The sequence below is a fragment of the Corvus brachyrhynchos genome, unplaced genomic scaffold (assembly GCF_000691975.1).
Source record: "Corvus brachyrhynchos isolate BGI_N302 unplaced genomic scaffold, ASM69197v1 scaffold202, whole genome shotgun sequence".
Lineage (NCBI taxonomy): Eukaryota > Metazoa > Chordata > Aves > Passeriformes > Corvidae > Corvus > Corvus brachyrhynchos.
The window spans coordinates 385,022-408,803 of NW_008238132.1; the positions used below are offsets into that span (position 1 = coordinate 385,022).

The 23,782-nt window shown below is 36.0% G+C and overlaps 1 protein-coding gene across 2 annotated transcripts in view; it reads left to right on the plus strand.

Moving 5' to 3' along the window:
• The window catches only part of DIAPH3 (diaphanous related formin 3), a 200,974-nt gene that overhangs the window by 100,985 nt on the left and 76,207 nt on the right, over positions 1-23,782 (plus strand). For both annotated transcript variants that reach the window (XM_008633134.2, XM_017733559.1), the window contains exons 22-23: positions 11,810-11,934; positions 21,542-21,706. In XM_008633134.2, coding sequence (XP_008631356.1) covers positions 11,810-11,934; positions 21,542-21,706 — 290 coding nt within the window. The remainder of the gene's footprint in view (positions 1-11,809; positions 11,935-21,541; positions 21,707-23,782) is intronic.

Sequence of the window (23,782 nt, forward strand, 5' to 3'; positions counted from 1 at the left end):
GTAACTCGTGGAGGTTTTTTGAACCTTTTAGTACTCCTGCAAAAGTACATTTCTATGAAGCAAGTTGATTTAATATGCACTGACTTTTGTACAGTAAATTTTTAATGAAGTGGCTGTTTTTGCTTGGGCTTACCAAAAGGTCAGTTAAAAAGAAAGTCTGTGAATCTCTTCAGTCACATCCACCATAATGGTCTCATGTAACTGATAGGCTGATGAAGTCTGACAAGTTGACTAAGAGAGCTGGGAAATCATAGCAGATACTACAAGCAATCATTATGACTACTAGGAGCTGAGACAGAGGGGAAGTCATCAAAAATCTTTTATGTAGTCAAATATGTGTATTCCAGAAAAAAAATACTTGTTTTAGAACAGAACTTTGATACTATGGGCTTAGAGCATTTCCTCCATCCCAAGATACTGTAAGTTAGGGTTTAGCAGAAATAATCCATCCTGGTTTGCATTTCAGGGAGGCAGTTTACACTTCCAGTGAATCTGGAAAACCGCTGGATCCAAATGTTACATCTAAGGGTTACAGGCTGCTGATAGCACAGAAGGGAGGAAGTCAGCCTGGGTTTCTCCTGTCATCCAGTAGAAAGGTTCTATTCACATATATGCTGATTTGTTCCTCAAAGTTGTTGGGTGAGGAGACAGCAGCACTCTTTTCTGCTTTTGTATCATGTTAATATAATGTTCAATTTTTCCCTGAACCACAGAGGTTGTATTTTGGTCCAGTACTTGATTTTAAATCCTTTTCTCTAGCTTTTGTCCTGGCAAAGGTTAGGGCTTTGTACAGGTGGTGGAATTAAATTCCCTGCATGGTTTTACTGAACTTTGTTTTCTGAAGTAATTTTTTAAAGTAATTCCCAAGAATAAATCAATGAAGTTGGGTAAGAATATTTTATTCTCCTATACCTTTGTTGCAAGCTAGTTTTTATTGAACTGGTTTTATTAGCTGTCTGCATATCCATGTCTTCAGATTCAATAATTTCACATTTTATATCTGGCATGAAAGTATTATTTGCAGGTGTCCTTTAAATTATAAATCAAAATTAATGTGGTAGAAAGATGTGTAAATGCCATTTGAACAATATTAACAGAAAACTTGAACATACATATTTATACATAAAAATGGAACTATGCCGTGCACTTGCTGGTTTTGGCTTGATCACCTTCAAGTAATTGTTCAGTCTTCTACAGGTTTCTCAAAACAAGCTACTTAAAGGATGCTTTTTTTTTAGAATTCTTCCTTGACATGACTGTCCTTGTATCACCCAGCCCATTTGTAGCATGCCTTGTATCTTTTTTTGTTTTGTACTTGCTCATTCTTAAAACTTCTATTTCAAGTTATTTCTTATGCAAAATGGTGAGCATTAGAACATTACAACATTCAGCAACTCATTTTCTTTTTATCCTTTTCAGACGAAACATTCTTGCTTCTTTCATTTCATTAAGTATTGTCCAGTGATCGTACAGTAAGCTGTTAAAATAGCTTGTAAGACTTCAAGAGCAGCGACAAGTGACTGCACCAAGTTAATGGTGAAGCTAACATATTTTCTAGTATTTTATAAATTATTAAATATTCGCAGTATGTAAAAAAAGAGTATTTTTTTAAATCTTACTTTGAGAGGCAAACAGTAAGGGACATGTGACCTGTGCAATTGAAGTTTGCTTCAGGGTATTTAAGATATTTCATTTGTGGGGTGTTTTTTTCAATTGTGTGCTGAAGTTTTAGTTTTTACTTTTGTAATACTAGAAGTAGATTTAATTCACTGTTACAGTACATGAATTAAAGATACCTTTTTACTTTGAAGTATAACAAATCCTGTTTTCTAAGTGCTCTTAGATCAGCAGGAGGAACTTTCCTTGCAGCTAATGAGCTTACAGATATGACAGTTCCTGAAGATTTATATAATTAAAGCTGTCTTTTCTTTCAAACATAATCACTTTCCTGCTTTTCTGTTAGTATTCCAGACAAGAAATATTTTGGTAATTCAGTACAATTTACTAATTTCTTATTTTATGGTATTGTAAAGATTTATATTGCATTTATCCAGGCTGCTGTTTTACTTGATTGACTCTAATTTACAAAGACCTTACAGGTAATAGTGTATTGAGTTTTTCATATTGTAATAACACTATAAAGCTGCAGATTTTCCTTTCTGTAAAAGACATTAACCCATCACAGCTTTACAAGTAACGTATTCATTTTCTCTTTTTTGAAACTTTTTAGTTTTTTTCCATAGATAATTAATTTCACTTCAAAATAAAAAAAGCTAGGAACCAAATTGAAAATGTGAAGTTTAAACTATATTAATGAAAAATGGGACACCTCCACCTAAAACACTTAAAATCATTAGGATAGCATGAGAGACAAATATTAATATATATGCTGTAAGCATTCTATATGTCATAAAGAGAGGGGTTTTTTTCTTATTAGAGAGTTTCTAAGTCAGTGGCAAATTTCTCAGTACTATTAAATAATATATTTATGCTATACATTGCTTGGGTTTTTGTTTTGATTTGGGTCACAAATTCACAGGCTCTTATTTTCAGGCTGTCAGGATTGTTTTTGTTTGGGTCGCTTTTTCTATGCTTTCAGAAAGCATTGCACACTTCATGAGTTACTCCATACTCTTATAGTCTATCAGCACCAAAATCAATAGATGGTTTCACTATCTTGCAGATGACACAGATTTCTCAGTTCCTATAGCAGACTTACAGTGTGAAATAGACTCAGTGCAGAAGCTGAAAGCAGGGTTTGAGAGAACAAAGAACCACCCTCTGTAAAAGACTGGGCTCACAACCATTTAAGGAACCTTGAAGATGCGTAAGTCCATGGGACCTGATGAGGTACTTGCATGGGTCCTGAGGGAACTGGCCAAGGAAGTGGGTAAGCCACTGTCCATCATATTTCAGAATTCATGGCAGTCTGGAGATGTTCCCACTGATTGGAAAAGAGGAAACATAACTTTCATATTTAGAAAGGCAAATAAGGAAGACCCAGGGAACTACAATCTGTTGACTCTTGCCTGAGTGCCTGGCAGAATAATGGAGCTGATCCATCTGGAAACTAGGCTAAAGGACATGGAAAATAATGAAGTGTTTGGTGACAAACAACATGGTTTCACTAAAAGCAAATCATGCCTGAAAAATTTGGTGTCCACCTATGATGGAGGTTACAGCAGTGGTGGATGAGGGAAGGACAAAAGATGTCATCTATGTGGTCTTTTCAAAGCATTTGACTGCTGTCCTGCACAACATTCTTATCTGGAGTGGAAAGACCTGGATTTCATAGATAGACCAGTCAGTGGATAGAAAATTGGCTCAATGGTCACACTGAGAGAGATGCAGTCCATGGCTCAAGATCCGTGTGGAGACCAGTGAGTGATGAGTGGTGTTCCTCAGGGAACTGGTATTGGAACTGGCGTTATTTAACATCTTTGTCAGTGACATGCACAGTGGGATCAAGTGCACCCTCAGCAACTTTGCCAGCAACATTAAGCTCTGTGATGCAGTTGACAGTGGAGGGAAGGGATACTATCCAGAGGAACCTGGACAAGCTTGGGAGGTGGGCCTTTTGAAGTTCATCAAGGCCAAGTACAAGGTCCTGAACCTGGGTCAGGGTAATCCCAACCACAAGGTGTAAGCTGAGCTGCATCAAAAGAGGTGTGGTGGGCAGGTCAAGGGAGGTGGTTCTGCCATTCTACTCTGCTCTTGTGAGACCCCACCTGGAATTCTGTGTCCAGCTCTGGGGCCTCCAACATAAGAACATGGACCTCTTGGAATGAGTCCAGAGGTGGACCATGACGATCATCAGAGGGCTGGAGTACCTCTGTTTGTGAAGACAGGCTGAGGGTTGGGGATGTTCAGCCTGGAGGAGAGAAGGTTCCAGAGAGACTTTTACTGCACCTTCCTCTACCTAAAGAGATCTCCAGCAAGAGAGTTGGAGAGGGAATTTTGACAAGTGCGTGTAGTGACAGGACAAGGAGGAATGGCCTTAAGCTGAAAGGGGGCAGGTTTAGATTAGACATTAGGAAGAAATTCTTCACAGTGAGGCTTGTGACTCACTGGAACAGATTGCGCAGAGAGGTTGTGGACTCCGCATTCCCAGAGGTGTTAAAGATCAGGCTGGATGGAGCTTTGAGCAACCTGATCTAGTGGAAGGTGTCCCTGCCCATGGCAGGGGTGTTAAAACTAGAAGATCTAAAGTCCTTTCAAAGCCATACTATTCTATGATTCTATGGAATGGTAGCCCATTCAGAAATCTACCTCAAAAAGTGTTTGGAGCTAATAGGGAAACAGTTTTATCTTAGGGTTTTTTTTTTGTTTGAGAATTCCTTTTTTAAAATGCAAAGTTAATTTCCCTTTTTTTAATGTTATGTGTGGGATTTCTCTACCTCAGATGATAGTTTTCAAGAATGATGGCTATGAATTATAATCAGGAGTCTTGGTACCAAACCAGAAGTCCATTTTGAGAAGTCCGCTGACTGGAAAATCACTTTATTCCTTGCAGCTTTGAGAACTTTTAGTTTCTTGTTCTCTAAGCCACTTGGCTGCATATCAAGACACTACCCAAGAAAAGTATCAAATGTATCTTATGCCTTCCTTTATATGGTAAGAAGCCAGTGTATATTTTCCTTAGCTATTGAATACTCTTATGAGTTAGTCTAGAGGCAGCTAAACAAGCTAAGCATTCCTTAAAACAAGTGAAAAAAATGTGTATTTGTTGGTGGAAAAAAAAGCATCTGTATTCTTAAAGACAGAGATAGATTGCTCATAATGATGATTGTATAAATGATGCTCAAAATAGAAAACACAAAATTTTACGGCTTAAGAAATAAACAGTAATAGGTGTTGAGTTCATTTGGCTTTCAAACGAGAAATATTAACTGTAAAGCCTTAAAATAAATACTGAAGTATAGCAAAGTAATGACGAAGAATTCCATATGGAAAAAGAGGATTGAGATACTGCTGTTTAAAAGGAAGAAAAAGTTTTTGAAAGTCATCTCTTTTCTTGCTGTTTGATGTCAAGACTGAGAAAGTACATAATGGTTTTAGTCACTAATTTTGCAATATGGTAGAGTACTAAGCAATAGAGGAAGTTACAAAGTAAATATTTGTCCATTAATGCAGTTCTTAGGTTAGAAGTCTATTTCAAGCTCTAAGTTGTGTGGAAGAGATTCTTTCACAAGACTGAAAAAGCTTGTTATTTTGTGGCTACTGTTTTTTTTAATTATTTGAAAAAAAGTTGGCTTTTAACTTTGAAAATCTTAGGCTAAAAATTCGTATCTATTTACAGGAAATGTACCATTTAAGACAAAAATATGCCACTCCAATACTTAAGATAGCATACCAGGAGCATTGGATATTTGAAAAGGGGAATTCAAGGTGATGTGGTTTAAAGTAAACCTTTAAATAGTTCTGCATTTTTGTATTTATTCATGGTTTTTTGCAGTGCTGTCTATACTTGTAATGGATCAACAACTCTTGCTCTATTGGGACACAAGTCCTATATCAGCACACTGCAGATTTGACATATTCTTACATGTTCTAATTTGAACCATTTAATAATAAATTTAACTTACTGAAAATGAGTAGTTAAACACACCTCCTTGTACCTTGTCTTTTATTTTGGGTTTTTTTTTTGGTAAGTGCATTTCATGATATAAAAAATATAGCTTTAAGAGCCAATGGAACATATGCAATACTGTTGTTTTGTAAATAATCTCTTTAATGTTTGTGGCTATAAGTTATGTGCAGAAGTGTTATGTGACAAGTAATTTTGAGTTCTGATTATGCCATGAACTCCTAAAAAGTAAGTGAAATACTCTGTTTCTTTAAGGCATAGAAATATATGCATGTTTTACAAGCATTAATTAGCAAATCAAATACCAAGCAAGAGCTTGAATATTTGCACATTTTTACCAAAATAGTGCTTCAGTTTCTAATATGATATTGAAGTATGCCAGTAGTCTGTGCAAGTAGCTTGCTTTCTCTATCATCTTGTGGTGATCCTGTTAAGTGGCGGATCAGGGCCAATACCTGGTGCAGTCCTTGAGCCATGTGTTATTTAAACATGGTGTAGACAGATATGTAAACAGTCCAATATTCAGATAAAGCTGTTCAGTACTTCTAATTTCATACTCAGTCAAGGGGGTATAAATGTCTGGATGTTAATGAAAGTTTTCATTGATGTTTTAAGTGATAATGAGAATAAAGCAAAATTATATATTCTGTAGGGGAAAAATGTAGATATCTACTGAAAGACAAAAAATATCAAATGGGTGATGCAGAAATCAATTGCAAGAGGAACCTTAAAATGGTGGAAAAGGCAATTAAAAAAATGTTGAATGCATTGTGCAGGTGTATAGACACTTGAAGGTAAGAAAGCTTAATCTTAATGAGTAGGAAGGTGCAAAGTGCATTTAGATGGACATGTAGACTTGTGTCTTGCTACCTCTGTACCTTACGGAGTTAAAGTGGCGAGGTTGGGTAGAAGACTGATAAAAGTGACCACTTTTAAATTTTTATTTTAAACACTACTAGACTGATCTTCATTGCCCTTCATGCTAATAGTTCATTGTGAATCATTATTAACCACTCTCACTGCATATTCAAAGCAGTTAGTTATTCACAATTATAACCTAAAATATCTGCAAGTGTACAACACACTGCAGTCAGCTCAGCACTTAGTGGTCTGAGTCCCCAAGGAAGCAGGTGAGGAGGCTCAAGAACTCTTCAGCAAGGGAAGCTGCAACTGATGCAAGGGACTTCTTTCTGCTCCCTCTGAATTTCATTTCTTTTATAAGATGGTTTTGTCTCTTGACAGATCTTGGTCCACCACTGTACCATATCACTGTGTGCTGTGCAACGCTGGGGGACCTTGATCCCTCTACTCGGAGCTAGTGCCATATCCTGTTGCTTGGCCATTTTTTCCTGCTTGTGTTAGCAGCTGCTTCTTTCTTTTGGTAGCAGCTCAGTGAGGAATAACTGACAACAGTGAATTGTCATTCAGGTGTTTCTGTCTTCAGCTGTTTCCCATATTTACAAGTTCTGAGCTTAAACCGTACATTATAAAAAGAGATGTGGTGTCAGACTGCATTTCACTCAGGAGGTTCTTGAAGTTTATAACAAGTCCTGCAGGCCAGGGCTCTTGTGGAGGTAGTACAGGGCATAGCTGCTATAAGATCTGAGGCCTATTACTACTGATGATAGTAATATTATTACTGTTGAACTGTGTACAAAAATGCTTCCACATCGTTTAGCAATTACACTACGTTAGTGTGCTCATATTTGAATTCAAAATAGGCGACAAAAATCCTACTTAGCTGCTTTTTTTCATGTGTGCAACTGAAGTCTGGTCTGGCTACAGAAGGGAAAGACTGAATGCTAAAGAGCCAGTGGCAATGTCAGGGCTTTGAGGGAAAAAAGATCTCAAAAAGAGTGTTGTATGCACCTTAGGCACGCACATGCACAAAGAAGAAAGGGGAAAGAAAGGCAAGAAAGCCAAGAAATTGCTATAGAGACAAGGGAAATCATTATTTTGGGAGAAAAAAAGCATAAATACTGTATTTTCAGTGCTGTGTGACACTGAGTGTATCTGAATAGATCTTATGCTAGTCTTAATGGATATTTCAGATCTTTGCTGGTGTTTGCAGAAACCCTCAATACTTTTCCTCTGTAATATTTCTTTGTTAGTGCTCTAAATCCACCTGAAAATATGGGTGGGGTTTTTCTTGTTCGTTATTGGGCTGCTTTGGGCTATATTTTGTCATTTAATTTCACTTTTAAATGCTGCATTAATAGTATGAGAACAATTTTAGAGAATTATTCAGTAAACTCAATCAGTCCAGTGTGATTTTCACATGGCAAAACCAATAGTATATTTCCAGATTTTTTTTAAATAATATGGTATAATTTTCTCTATCAGGCTAGAGGTCAGTTTGTTACTCTCTCAGAATAAAGGGGCCATAATAGCACAAGGGAAGCAAAGTACCTGTAGGCAAGAGGAAGAGCATCATGATAAGGAGATAGCAACAGCCAAGCAAATTGTCATACAGGATGGGCACGTAAGATTTCTGAAATAACAACTGATGCAAAAAGTAGCAAAAGGTTTGCAGCAATAGAAATGAGAGACCATGTGAGTATTGCTTCACTTTGGAGAATTATTTCTAGTATTTAAGATAAAACAGGTAAAATTTCAAAGCTAGATGAAATATTGTTTTAATTTTAAGCAAGTATAATGATCTGGGGATGGGACAGAGTGGAGCAAAAAGTCTCCACAGAAATTTGTTGAAGGAAAAAAAATCAGAGTGCTGTATTCTCATACTGTAAACACCTGTTTCATATTCTGCATCCTGAGGTAACTGAGATAAAACTAGAAGTTTAGTAAGTACATTTCTTACCAAGTTTGCTGTGGCTGTAGTAATGTCTTACTATAGAATATTTAAGAAATTGAAAAAAGAGTGATTTGAGCAATTCCATATCTCTTTATCTGACTTTATTGATATGAAAGTTACAGGGGAAAGAATAATCCACAGTAGAGGTTAATCAGAGTAGCGTAAAATAAAATTGAATTTATTGCTATCTTTGGTTATTATTTTTTTTCTTTTTTTTCAATCCCATGAAATCTATGTTGACTTCAGTAAAGCACTTGGTATTATGTACAAAGGGAGAATATTCATTAGAATAAAAAGTAGAAGAAACAAAGTACTGTCTTAAAAGGAATGTGGCCAAAAAAATATATATAAAATTGTGGTATTGCACCAATGACTGTATCTGACACAGGGTTAGATAGTTTGCCAGATGAGATGGGTATTGGGTTGTCATCACTGAGTGATCCTGAGGAAGCAGAATAAAAGAAATTAAAATCAATAGCATGAAGTACAAGATCATGCATCTTGATACTGTAATAAGGGCTTTGGCCAAGAAAAAAAGGATATTTTATTGGAAGTTAATCAGATAAGGTATTCCCAGAAGAACTGGAGAAATTGTAATGCAGAAATTAAAGGGCTGGTGAGTCATCACCTGAAATACTGTGCAGAAATATTTGAAAAGAGAAGCAGTTGAAGAGGCTTCCGGAATAATTGTAATATTAGAAAAAACAGATTCAGAAGAGGAAGCCCTAAGAATGAAGTTGTTTTAACCATAAAAAGCAGATGGTGGGAAATCTAATTATTGCTGACAATAGCAGGAGCCATTTTGGAAGAGAGCTTTGGGAGTTTTGGGGGTATGATTGGGTGTAAGTTAGGAGATTGTTTAGGCACACATGCATTGTATTCAGTGAACAGCTTGGTTTTGTGGGCTCTCTAACATTCAAAACCCCAGGGTTTGACTTTGTTTTTTAACTAGCATATGAGTTGTGTACTTCAGTTTGGCTTGGGTTTATTTCTGAATCCTTCCAGGATTAGGGGTTAAAGTTAACGAGTTTTTTTCCCTTTTCTGCCATTCTTCTATATCCCTTCAGATTTTATACCATGCCTTTCAAAGGGACACAATAAAAGGTTGGCAAGTATTTTATATGATCTTTTTTTGGAAGAGCTGATTATATTTAGAGGTTTGATTTTTTTTTTAATCTGTTTTCACTAAATTGAAAGCTGCAAAGACAACAGTACCAAACTTAATAGCAGCATATTGTGAACTAGCCTTTACTTGAGGCTATCATTAGAAATACAGTCGTAAAGGGAAATATATCTAATAGTTTTACAATGCTAAAAGCAAAGATTTGCTGAAATCTTAAGTTCTAAAACAATTTAAGATCATGACAGAGGAAAAAACCTCTTCAGGGCAAAATACAGATATAAAGATTCTTGATCAAATATGTAAATGTTCAGTGTCAAAAAAACTGAAGTACTAGAGTGAAAAACTGGCTTTTCTGGAAGCAAGAGCTTTAAAATCTCTTGTACAGAACCTATTAATCAGCTCTAGGCACTGAGTTATTTTGCTGGGTTTCTCATCTGGGTAAAATAGTGTAGGTGTTACTCAGCTGCCACCTGCAATTGGTATAGAGGAGTTTTTGGTGGGTTGGGCTTTTGTATTGTTTTTAAATCTCTGTTACTTGCCAGCTCTCATGATTTTGACATTATGTATATGACTATATGTACTATAGGTATATGTCACACTAATTTATACTATGAACTCTTTATGCAAGATAAATGGTCTTGTGAAGAGTCCTATCAATAATTACATTAGGCGTAAGTTGTTGTAATTGCGTTTCGTAGCAGCTTTCTAAGTAGATCAGTGACTTAAAATGGTGTGTGCCAAACCCTCAGATGCTTCTCATGACAGCAGAAGTATGACTTTCTATTAAAATCAGGTTTGTTTCTGGGACCAGTGAAGACTGAAACTTGTCTTAGTCAATATTGTCAGCTTCTAATTTTAGCTATGCTCCCCAAACAAAGCAGTTTTTTAAATTACTGAAGCCAACTGGCCTAACTGGTGATGATTTGGGTTTACCAATTGCTGAGTGAAAATCTGCAAGTCTAACATACAATTGAGAAACTGTTTTTTGAGTAACCAGAGACTTTCAAAAATGGTGATTATGAGGCAATTTGTCACATTGCCATGGATCATTTTAGAGTTGTGTTAACCATTCTGCTATGAATGGGATTGTAGTTGCTATGCAGCATTTTACTCTGGTCATTTGGGGTCTCTGTCAGGCTTTTATCAGAGAATTGTGTTTATACTATGTATTTTATATTTTCTCTCACATAACTATTTGGTAGATGAAATTATGGATCCACTACAGATCCTAGTAACATAGGGACACAGACTTTCTCCAAGGAGGTTTTTTTTTTTAAGATGAAGATGAAGGTAACTATACCTTTACAGGTACAGTATATTATGAATTAAATAAATAATTAAAAAGAGAAAAACCCTCATTAGACTAGAATTCACAGTGTGTTCTTACATCTTTATATATTGCTCCTATCAAACTTAACTAAAGTTGACTTCATAAATAATCAGAATTAAGTTTGAACTCATGGCAATAATATAGATCTAAGATAGAATACATGCTAACAAGTTATCTTCAGATTACTCTGGTCCTGGTCATCTTGATATTTCAATCAGCTATTTGCAGATCAAGCTTTCCACTTTACATGTGTTGCTTCAAATGGATGAAAGTTGTAGTTCTCTTTTCCTGGCAAGAAAATTTGCACTTTTTCTACATCCTTCTGTAAATCCCCGATGTTTCAGCTCCACTCCTTTTTTTTACCTAAGTCCATGTGTTGCTCTCTTGTACCCCTTCAAGTGCTTGGCAAGCACTTTTGCTCTGACAAATTGTTGAGTTTTTTATCACACATAGTGGTAGAGAATTGAGGTTTAGGTTTCATGCATAGGTGTTTAATAGCCCCATTTTCTGTGTTTGAGAATCTTACTTTCTTCATGATCTTCCATACAAATGTTTATATTTTCTGTTCTAACAGAATGAGATGGCAAAAAGCTTTGTGGTTCTTCGAATATGTTGAAAACTTGTCCTTTGGTTAATCAGAAAAGACAGACTGGCATATGTATATCTCAGGTTATTTAAAACGGAGTGTTAATTGCAATGCAAAACCTTGGGCATAAAAACAAATGAAAATACAGCATTCAAACAGCATACATCTAATCAGAATAAGAAATCTGCCTAAGTAAGGGGAGCTGAACGTTGTAGCATGACCTCCTCATCTTGCATTGTAATTTGTTCAGTGTGCTTTTATTTCAGAATTAACAATGTAGTATGCTGACTTGGGTAAGGTTTTAACTCGTGTATTTTGAAAACTATGGTTTTTGTTTAGTGTGTTAACAGAATGAATGTTGTGTATTTTAGTCTCAGCAGAAAACCTGGAGAAGAGCCTTAAACATATGGAGAGGCAACTTCAGCAGCTTGAGAAGGATTTGCAGACTTTTCCAGTTCCTGAAGATAAGCACGATAAGTTTGTAGCAAAAATGTCAATATCCTTTAGAGCACTCTTAAAAAACAGAACAAAAATCCCTAAGTAGTTTAACTGCATTGCTTTAAATTTTAAATTTCTTTGCATAACTTCTGTCTAGTTTGTAGCATGTATTTTTGAAAAATATAGCTTGTTTTTCCTCTCAAAAATTAAATACATGAGCAGTCCAATTAAAGGGTTCCTCTGAAGTGGAATGAATGAGGAAAAAAATGCTTACTGTCAGGTTTTACACTGTATATGAATTTCTTAACTTAGTGAAAAGCAGTTATAATAGGAATGTTAAGCACCCTAGTGTTACATGGTATTTTTATGTCAGAGTCTCTTAGAAAAACGTCTGTCACCCCGTGTCTCTTTTTTTTTCTTGTGTATGCATTACCATTGTGAATGTTTTTATACATGGTACCGCAGAACCAGAAAATTTCTGTTATTTCAGAAATGAGATTCATAGCTCATGAAAACTGTTTTCTGGTGTTATTTTTGAAAAAATTCTTTTTCTCATTATTTATTCCAAATCATGCAGCCAACTTTACTGCCTGTCTTTCATAAGAACAGCTAGTGACATGAAGGTAATAATTTAAACAGGAAAAAAACCATTCTTTTAGCAAATGCTGGCCATATATGCTTAGCACCAAGACTAATCTGGAAGCAGAAATATGAGCAGACAGGTTGAAATTTGCTCTGCATGCATGGTTAGGTTGTTACCTAGCTGGAAGACTGCTTTGTTATGTACAGAGGCTGGGGGACTCAGGACACGGTCCTCTTGATTCATCTCATCCTATTGCACAAGACATGGCAAGGGACCCTGAGGCTGAGTGCATGTACTGGTTTTTCCTGTGTTAGGGACAGTTCTGTCTTCATTAGATTCACTGCAACCTAAGAGTTTGCAATTTAGCTTCAGGCCTTCTCTGGCCACTGTGGGTTATCTTAACCTTCCAGTGTTGGTACTAATTTTTTGTAAGGTTGGGTATTTCGTTGTTGAGGTTATTCTATTTATTGTTGGTGGTGATGCCATTTTTTCTCAGCTCAATGTGTTTTTGGGAGATGTATTGCACCACCAGCATGGTGTGTCTACAGTACGAAACGTAAGTTTGGTCCCTGAAGAAACAGATAGCACAACAGGAGAACTAGGATATTGGTCCTGAAGGCAAGAGATCAAATATTGCCAGGAAGGTAGAGGAAAATATATCCATGAGAGCTTTTGGACAATATTGCTAGGACTTAAAAAGTCTGTGTTTTGTTTGGAAAATTATATTTAGTCTAGGAAGTTAGGAATGGGAAGCACTTTTAAAAAGTCTGAACTATGAAAAAGGACAGGCCCTTCTGAATCTGTTAGAATAGAATAGACTATTTCAGTTGGAAGGGACCTACAACAATCATCTACCCAAAATAGTCATGATGCAGGCACTTCAAATACCCTCTTAACTTTTTGCACTTTTTAGCTAAGGACTAGATTTTGAAGGAACAGAGAGTATACAGCTTTCCTTTGACATGTAGTTATGAAAAAGATAAGAAATAAATTAGCAAAATTCAATTGAGAATGAGTGAATCCTCCCAAAATTTAAGAAGGAGAGCAAGAGAAAAGTTGATGAATAAAGATGTACTTATATGCTAATACTAAACATCTAAAATCCAAAAATGATTATGTAGGATGCCTCATTTCCCTTTGTGTTACTGACATTTTGGGCATTTATGAAACTTCCTAGCAGAAATGACTGGAATACTGTGATAAAAGGTTATAAATTGTATTTAAGACAGAGTAAGTAGACAGACCTTGTCAATAAACAGCATAATTTTTTCGGGGATTGAAATTCTATTCCCATATATGAAGACCATTAGAGCACTTTACTGATCACTTAAAAAGGATAGCAATCATCTTAGGAAATGCAAAGGAGGATCTACACTTCGTCTTTTTCAGCCATCTCAAAAGCTCTAATCCTGCCAGAGAAGACATGGATTATCAATGCCTGCCAAGAAGATAAGTCATAGCCATAAAGTTAAATTTGTTCTTTGCATCAGTTTTCTCTAGGGAGAACTTCAGTTGACCCTACTGTGTAATATTTTAAATGGAATAATGATGTTAAATGAAGGAATCAGTAGAATTCTTTTTCTTAATAGAAAATAAATAGCAATAAATGCCCAAGAGTAAACAGTGGTCACAGAACACTTGAAAAAATTCAAAATTAACTCAAATATAAACTTAATGGACTACAGATTCTTACATGAACTAAGCTAGCTGAAGACACAAAGGAATCATAGAATTGAAGAATCGTAGAATAATTTGGGTTAGATGGAACCTTAAGGATCATCTGTTTTCAACCCCCCTGCTGTGGGCAGGAACAATTTTCACTAGACCAGGTCAAAGCTGAAAAGAAGCCCATAAGTTTTTTAGAAGGGCTACAAGGAGGGTCTACAAGTCATGCTTCTCTACCAAGAAAACTGATGAAGACTAAATACAAAATGAACGTGTATTTATTTGAAATAAAATAAAGAGAAACCATCCTTTGCAGGTCTATTGCAGCATGCAGATAAATAAATATAAGAAGTCAGTAGAACATAACTGAATTTCCATCCATGTTTCAACAAGGTGTTTTAACAAAGACTTCTAAGGAAAGAAATTTCTTAGGTTAAAAAGTGGTTTGATTACTTTTTTTTTCTGGATTAATGTCTTTGAAAAAAATCCTGTTGTTAAAGGGAGATACTGGCAGATGCTGACAAAGCAGCAAGTGAACTTCAGTGATTATAGAGTAATAGATCTGAAGAAGAAACACTCTTATTAGAACAATCGGGAACAAATGCAGTTGAGAGCAAGCAGAAAACATAAACAATAAGATACTATAAAAATCAGCAATACTCTTACATCATCAGTTCTTCCATTACCCCAGCTCAAAAAGTGTAGTGTATATCTACTGATGTGGCAGAGAATGGGGGCAATGTGCAGCAATTGGCAATAGGTTATGCATATGGGATATTTTAATAGAGTAATACTCAGATGGTGGAAAATCAAGAAAATTAAGACAATACAGTAAAAATACTTGTAATTTTGTGTCCCCTATGGAAGGAAAGAGAGGAGTATATTCTTTGTGTCCCATGTGAAATACTGTCCAGTTGCTTAAAACATACTAACAGAAATGTTTTCTTGGACAATGGACAATTAAACCGAAGATGTGAATGAATTTCATATAAGGCTGAGATAGGTAGCTAAAGAATGTACATCAGGAACTATTAAGCACAGCAGTCCAGAGTAGCTTTAGCTCAGAAGGACTAACATGCAGAATGCTAGAAACTGAGTACTGCACCACTTGAATTATCACGCTGTATTTGCCAAGTTTCCTTTCCTCCTTGTTTTCCCTAATTGTTGGGTATTGACTGCTGTCAGAAACAGGCAAAATAAATATTTGGTCCTACTTAAAATAAATCAGTACAGGTAAAACCAACTGTTACGATCTGATTAGTGACCTGAGACCATATGCTAAAGTCAATAATACACATTTTATTTAACAGTAAAAGGGGGTGAGGGGGGGGAAGGGAGGGAGATGTAAAGCAGGAGATAGTCCCCACACGTCGATCCAGTGGCATGCTGTTGGTCTTTCTTCGCCCTGGGCTTCTTGGTGGTGGTGTGTCCTGAGGTGGTTCAAAACTTTTCACTATTTTTACATTTTAGCAAACAAAGGAATTAATGCTCATTGGCTACACAGTTCTCTTCCTGTATTGGTTAAATGATTCCTTTGCTTCTAATGCTAGTTAGTCTCGTGCTGTCTTTCTCTTCGAGTCAGTGTGATTCTTGGTTCAGTGGGTTGTGATATTCCCCTGCAAAAAAACTAATTACCTTTTACCCAGTCAGAGCTGATTTCAGCACAGTTGCTGAGTTGGATTTCCTTGTGAACCATAAATTCTGCATTCTTTGTGTCCATTATCAGTGATCCATTTTTCTCCCCCAGCTCTCTTAACCCACCCCTAGGTCTGAGATAATGCTCAGATAATAGTACTGCCTTTATCTTACCTTGAGTTCCTGTCACAATGGCTTAATTTATTAATCCCTAGGAGGCATATCTGGGGAGGGGCATCTTCAGTGGTCACAGCTGCCCATCTGTCACATAACTTGGGGTGATCTTTGTTTGACCAGTGATATGTGTATTTGCAGTTGCTTCTTTCCACAGTTTGCCAGTGGGAATTTTTGTCTGGATGTGTTAACCAGGATGTGCTACCCAGATCTCACCTTTGCCAGGCGTTGGAGTTGGAAACATCTTGTTACTCCCTTCTGTGCTTATCTCATGGCAAAGTCCTTCTGTGGCCTAAAGAGTGTTTGAGACAGGCAGGGGTGGTCTTTTAGTCCTTACACCAGCCATACTGTATATTTCATTGTTTTAGACTATTCAAATACAGTATTTTGAATAGTAAATATTATGAACAAAGTAGTTTGCCCTCACCTACTACCTGACCCAGAAGACAGACAGCAATTTCTAAACAGCATAGTTGCATATGGTTTCTAGTCATGTCTGTGAACACACTAATTAAAGCAGCTCACTTTTAGAAAAACAGGAACTTCAATAAATTACGAAGCAGAAAAGGTTTGATGTAAAGGTTAGATAATCCTGCACAGCATGATGAAACCTGGAACTGTCTTTACTTTTATTCCTATGACAAGGAAATCTGAATGGTGCTGATGTCTTGAAAAGCATGCAGCTCATGAAAAGAAACCAGCAGGAAATCTGAAAAAGGAAGGATAGTGCTTTGTTGAAAATAATTTTTCATCCCGAGTACAATTAAGCTCCATGGACAAGCAGGCTATTACATCCTGTTGCTAAATATCACAACCCAAAGCCCCCTAATGAACTGATTAGCATTCTTGTTTCTTTAGGAAGTCAGAGATATGCACAGTTGGTTCACTCTTTTATTGACAAAATCTGTAATTATGAATATTTCTCCTATATATTAGATTGTGTTAATTTGTGAGCCATCATGTGTATGCTAGCTGAAAAGAAATAGTTATTATTGCAATTCTTCTGTTTCCTTTAATTAGGAAAGTCAAAGAATATTGAATTGATATTGATCTAACGTATTAAATCCATCAAGTTAAATGTTCCATAAAAAGCACAGTGAACAAAATACACTTGTATGTTCAAAATAAAAATTTAGTGGGTTTATGGAGAGTATTTAAATTGCATATTAAAACTTTAATTAAGTGATTCAGTCAACATGCTCTTTATCAGTACAACTCCCATCTTGTGATTTTTTAAGCAGCAGCTGAGAAAGTTTGAGCTTAGTGATAAAAGTAGTGTTGATGGTGTTCTTTTACAGAAACTTACGGAACTAATACTTGAGAGACAATCAGTTGATTGCTGCCTTTCAGCTAGGAAAAAAGTTCTTTCTTTTGATCAATTCGCTGTTCCTTTGCTATTTAATTTGATTTGTTGACATTGCAGAAAGGGAAGGAAGAAAAGGGACTTAAATGAGTCAGAGCCTTCACTACCAAGTGAGGTAGAAGAAACCCATTTCAGCTGCAGGGAAGGGACTACTTACTACCTCCAAACTGTTGGTTACTTAATTGACCTCATAGTTTGAAGTTCCCCCTGTGCAACATAAACTGAATCTGTAAGATGTCCTTGCATCCTAAGGACTTTGAAGATTACAGGACCTGAGCTCTTCAGGTAAAAAAAGGTTGTATGTCTCTCTTTGAGAGAGCATCAAGATGTTTAGTGTGTGGACAGGTAATGAGATAGAGCTTTTGGTAAATTTAATTAAAGTCTACAATTCATTTAGTATCTGGACTTAGGGCATATATTACAGCTAGCACTGGTTTTACTTGTAATATAAGATATATACACAGTGAATGCAGCAGCTTTGTGTGATACAAATACCTGCCAATTTGTTTTAGTAGAATAACAGAGATAAGTAGGAGTGAATCAAAGAAAAGGTATTATTTGACAAGTACTCTTCAGAAGGTACTAATTTAAAAATCTAAACATTTCTGTGTGTTTCTTGAATTATTATATTCAGATGCAGAATTTTTCTGTTGAACCTTGCTTATATGTATATAGAAAGAAGTCTCTCTGACATCTATTTTTCAGACAATTGCAACCATTTTCCCAAAATGTGGGAAATCCTTAACAGAGCCCTACGGCATTCACACCACTTGCTCTTAATAGAAAATCATTTGTTCAAATGGTTTGAAGTGACCTCAAAGTCTTTTTGCATCAGTCTTCAAAAGGTTTGCCATGTTTTGTGGAGATTGTTGTCATCTAGTATAGTGGCGGTCTCAGTTCCCTTTTGAAGATTCTGCTGAAAAAGAAGTGGTTAATATTGGGGTCTTTTAAAGAAGAAGTTGAGATTAACATTATTCATTATCTTTTCTAGGGTAATAGCTGCCTTTACTGGGCTCGATATGCTGCACTGTATTAGTATTTTATATACCACAGTATATTAAAATCAGTATAAATTTCAGAGAAGCAATTCACTGTGAAGAGAGCTGCCAGAATACGCAAGACCAAACATACAGCAGTTAGAAATTTTGCCACAGATCTTAAACTTGTCTCAGCTGTGCATTAATTAGCTGAATGATCTGTAGTCCAGTGGTTCCAAAAAGGCAGTCCATGAAGTAAAGCCACTTCAGAAAAAGTTAACAAATACCAAACTTGTTCAGTTCATTTTCTTCCCACCTGTGTTGTAGCTCAGCTGTACTTGTGTCTTCATTCATCCAAAACCAATGAATTGTGTAGTTGATAATGCATATGTATCAACCTGTTCATAATAATTACAGTTGGGATTGCTGTACTCAGTAGTATTCCCTGTTGTTTCCAGTTTAGCTGGAGCTGGCTAACAAAAGCCATATTTAAGGAGAAAAGGAAGAGGAGTTATCAAAAATACCTAAATTGAAGCACAGTCTCAGTAGAATGCCAACATCTTAGGGGTATCCCATAATGCACCAGATGGAAAATAAAAATCTCAGGATTCATTGTGTCTGGCAAAACATCTTGTCAGCGTACTGTACTTTGTGTTTAAAATTATGCATCAGATATTCAAGGGGGGGTCAGTTTTTAACAGTATAGAATTAACCAGCTTATATGGACTCTTTTAGCATAGCTGTAATTTAGCTGTGTCTTGAAGAATATCAGAAATTTTCTCTCACCTCCCCTGCTCCCCAAGTTTTCTTTTCAGGATACTGTCTGGAATTTACAAGATGAAGTCTACATTTTACTGATAATTTCATCCTTTTTTTTGGTTGTTTTTCTTCCTAGAAAACTGGAAAATACTGGAATGTTTAATATTTGGCATTTATACATAGAGACAGCAAAACCAATTTATCTGATTTTCCTTTACCCTTCACTCTGTGGAAATAAGCAGCCTCATAATTGCAAAAAACTATTTTTTAGTAAGATCTGTTAATAATCTAAGAATCACAAATAATAAGTATCCTAAATTTTAGGATCAAAAGTAAACCAGATATAGGAATTCTTTTTTCTAGTTTCAGTCCTTTTTTATTGTTTTGGTTTGTTTGCGTTTTTGTGAACTGGTGACATTTTTTTTGATGGTCTTAGCTTGTGTTTTGTCATGTCTTGTTTCTCATAATCCTTTTTTATATAGTCCTTGTGCAGCATTTAAAGACAAACCTCTCATCAACTTTCTTCGCTTTCCTACCAATAGCTTTTTAAGAGTTTTAATAATTTTTAATAATCTCAGATCTAAAGATCAGTTTTCTCTGTGCTATGCTCATCTTGGGAGCTAAGTAAAGGAGATTGAAACTGATGCAGAAGAAAAGAGGGCTGGCAACATCAATTCTCTTTGAGCTGTTCCCAGCCAGTCAGCACAGGCAGTCTGAAGCTGCTTACGAGCTGCATCTTGTGAAGTTACTAAAAGCATGAAAAGAAGCTTGTACTGGCACAAGAGCCATGTTGAGAAAGTCTGAATTTAGGTGGTTGAGGGGTGATGGAAGATGTGTCTTTTTAAATTGTTGAAATCTTGACTTTTGTTAGTTCTTTTTTACAAGACTGTCATAGTGGAGGCTGTTCTGCACTTACAGATTCAGCTAGTGTCCACTAGTGACTAATTAGAATATTGTGAAAGTGCATTATTTCTCCCTTCCTGCACATATCTGAGATCATTATTGTGTGAATTTCTGGCCTGGATTTTAAATCACAAAAAGAAAACCATGAACTTCTTACTTGCTATTTTAAAAGCGGCCGTAACAAACCAGAAGGGCACTTAATAGTGAAACTGGAATGGAATTCAGCCTCTAAACAAAACTAAGAGGAGTGCATTGCAAAAAACCTGAAGAGTGAAAACAGTCATCCAGCAGTAAATTGTTAATAGGTACTGGTCACTAGTGGAGTTCCCCAGGGCTCAGTATTGGGGCCTGTCCTGTTCAGCATCTTTATTGATGGTCTGGACAACGGGATTGAGTGCACCCTGAAGCAAGTTCGCGAAGGACACCAAGTTGGGTGGGAGTGTTCATCTGCTGGTGATAGAAAGGCTCTGCAGAGGGATCTGTGCAGCCTGGGTCAATGGACAGAGGCCAGTGATGTGAGGTTTATTAAGAAAAAGTGCCAGGTCCTCTGCTATTCTGTTGGTCTAGATTTTCGTGCACTTGATTAAAAATTCTGTGCTTCATAAAATGACCATAGTGTATTTAATCTGTGATAGAAAGTGTACAAATGCAGTAAATCCTCTTTTGCAGTAGTTGAGGTAGACAATTGAGAGTAAAGATAAAATGGCTATTTCTTGTCTTTTGTAGTGTGTACTACAGCACGAAAATAATGGAACATAAATATTTGTTTAGCTACCATTCCATTAAAGTACATACATCCTGAAGTTGCTCAACATAAGGAAATGTCTATGTAGAGTATTTTGTCTTTGAGCTTCTTTGGCAAACTACATTTTTGGAAGTCCTGAATAAACATAGGGGTTTTTATTTCATTTGTGTTATGCAGTGTTTTGATGCTGTTTATAAACGGTTTATCTTTTATATAAATAGTTTTATTGTTTTCACCTCTAATTTAATTAAGTTGTATTGACATTGTAAATAGCCTTAGAAAAAGCATAAATACCTGATGCAGCCTCTGGGAACATAAGTAAATGCATTGCTGTTATGATGAAGTTTTTTATCTTTCGTAGTTTTTACTTTTAATACTGTTTATCAATATTTCTATTTTTACTCTAATTTTAGTAGGAACTAAGGTATTTATTGATAAAGTATTCAGGTTAATTATTGGTATCTGTACCTAAATTCCATGGAATTTATAATTTATATACCTAGGCGTTTAGCTGCAATAAGGAGACAGTGATACTAGATAAACTACATGGGTGCTTGAAGTAAGATTAGTTACATACATTTCATTTCCATTTCATTTCATTTCATTTCATAAGAAATTATTTAGTAATTGAATAATCTTTAAATTTAAAGTGGTTGAGGTATTTTGATGAAAATCCCTGAACTCATTCAGAGGCCTAGTTTACACAGTAAATGCTAGGAATTATATACAACATGGAAGGAATTTTTTTGGTCCTTATTTGATGAAACAAAAAATATGTATGGCACACAAATCAATGTTAAGTAAAAGCAGTGTGTTTGACTGGATTCACTGAGTATTCTTACAGCCTTAACAGCAGTGTACAGCTTCCTAGTTCATGCCAAAGAAGATTTTCAGAAACTTTCACGGATGCATGAGAACATGGAAAAACTCTATCAGAACGTGATGGGGTATTATGCCATTGACCTGAAGAAAGTTTCAGTGGAGGAGTTTTTAACGGACTTAAACAACTTCAAGATCATGTTCATGGTACAATATGTTTATTTTATGCCTAATGTTTCTTAGAAGTTATATTTTGTAGCCTTATCTGTATGAATGAATTTGGATAATAAGCTGATTTGTGTCACATCTGGCTTCTTATGATTACATGGCTTAACTTACTACTACACTCCTGCAGGAATATTGTATGAGCATGAGTTTTGTGACAAAATCTAGAGGAGTGATCCAACTAATGCCTATAGGTCTGTAGAAAGAGTCACTTAGTCATTTTGCCACCTATTCCTCATTGCAGCCTGACACTTACCATTACAACACACTTATTTAGGTTTCTTGCATGTTTCCCAGTCTTGTTTGGTTTTACTTGGTTGGTTGGGTTTTTTAATGATTTCAGACAGGTCTGAAGATACAGGTAGAGAAAATTACTTCTTTCACAGATACTGAGAAACACTTTGAAATTTGTATGTCCATCAGTTGTGAGGAAAGGACTTAAACTGGAACCCATATTTAGCAACCATTTGGAACATGTAATGATTACTAAGCCTGTGCTACTTCAGAGTTTAACAACTAAAAGCCTAGAAATTATTCAATTTCAATAATTTTGCTTGGCAAGTTACATATGCCAGATTTTTCAACAGGGGCATTGATTGTGTTTTCCTAACTTGATCAGTGCCTAATATGAAACTCAGTAGTCTGATTTTAAAATTAATAAATATTACAAAATATTTTTATTACTTTAATTTCTGATGTTTAAACCATACCTCCCATGTAAATGTTGTAGAATTCTAAATGCTTAGGTTCACATTGAGTTGGAGGCTCTAAGGAAGTGGTTGTGCTTTGCATTAATTTTCCCATATTTCTTCTCTGTGTCTGTAAAATTAGCACTGATGCTAGCCTCTACTTCACAGCAGTGTCATAAAGATAATTAATGCTTCAAAACAGGTATTATTGATGAGCATGATAGAAGAAACCTTGAGGAAAATTAATAATTCTGTCTTGCAGAGCAGAGTTTGAAGGCTATATAAAAAAGTTGTGTAGGTAAGGCATGAAACCGCCTATCACTCAATGACGCTAACCAAAATCTTGAGTAGTTGCTCAGTTTTGAGGCTTTTCAGAAAAGATTTTTGAGATGCCTAGCGTGAGACAAATGAGCTGATTTTCAGGATTGTTTAGTATTGGTCTTGATTACTGACAGAAACTGAAGGTGATTGTTATCTTGGAAAATTTACAAGTTCAGAAGGCTTGTAAATTTAGTGCTGAAAAGTCATTGGATTATTAAGAAGCTCAAACTAAAAGACCACTCATCACCAGTAGGTGTGGGAGATTGAAGTTCAGTCAACTTGTTGTTGTGCAAAGTTGATGATCTACATGAAGTATTTTCCTACTTATAATTTTTTTTTTTTAATTCTTAATTAATGAAAATGTATTAAAAAGTTTAAAAAATCCCTGTGTTTAAATCTGGAGCCCTAGACTTCAGTTTCATAGCTAACTTTGAACTGCACTTCATATTTCAGTGTTACTTGATAGCTGTGACAACTATTATTTGCACTTTGTGAGCACCAAATTTAGAGTACAGTTACTTAGCCAGATCCAGAAAAAAGGGGTGAAGCATCTTGCCTTCAGCTTCTGAAGCCAAATTCCTGGTACACTCAGTGGAACATCTTAGGTATCGGATATGTCTGTTAATCTCCCTCTGTACTTTCACAGCATCATGGGTAGTGCTAACAAGCTCATTCCTTTCCTTGGAAGTAGTTTTCATGTTGAAGAAATTGTCTAATGGTTAGAATTTTCATCCAGTTGTAGGAAAGGGAGCGAAGACACCGTGAGGCAACAGCTCTTCTGTCCAAGAGTAGGCTAATCTGGCTAATCATAGGGTATAGAAACTCCTTGCTCCTATCGGCACTAGGTTGCTCTGCAGCAGAGACATAACTTCAAGAACCCGAAGAAGAGCAACCAAGTGTTCCCTAGACTCTATTTTTCCTTTATATGATGCAAATACTTCAATGAAAATTAGAAATGACCCTGGAAATCACAAGAGAGAACCCAAGAATGCTTCCCTCTTGCAAAATCTAGGTCTTGGCATTTCACTTACCTTTCGTGTTGAAAACA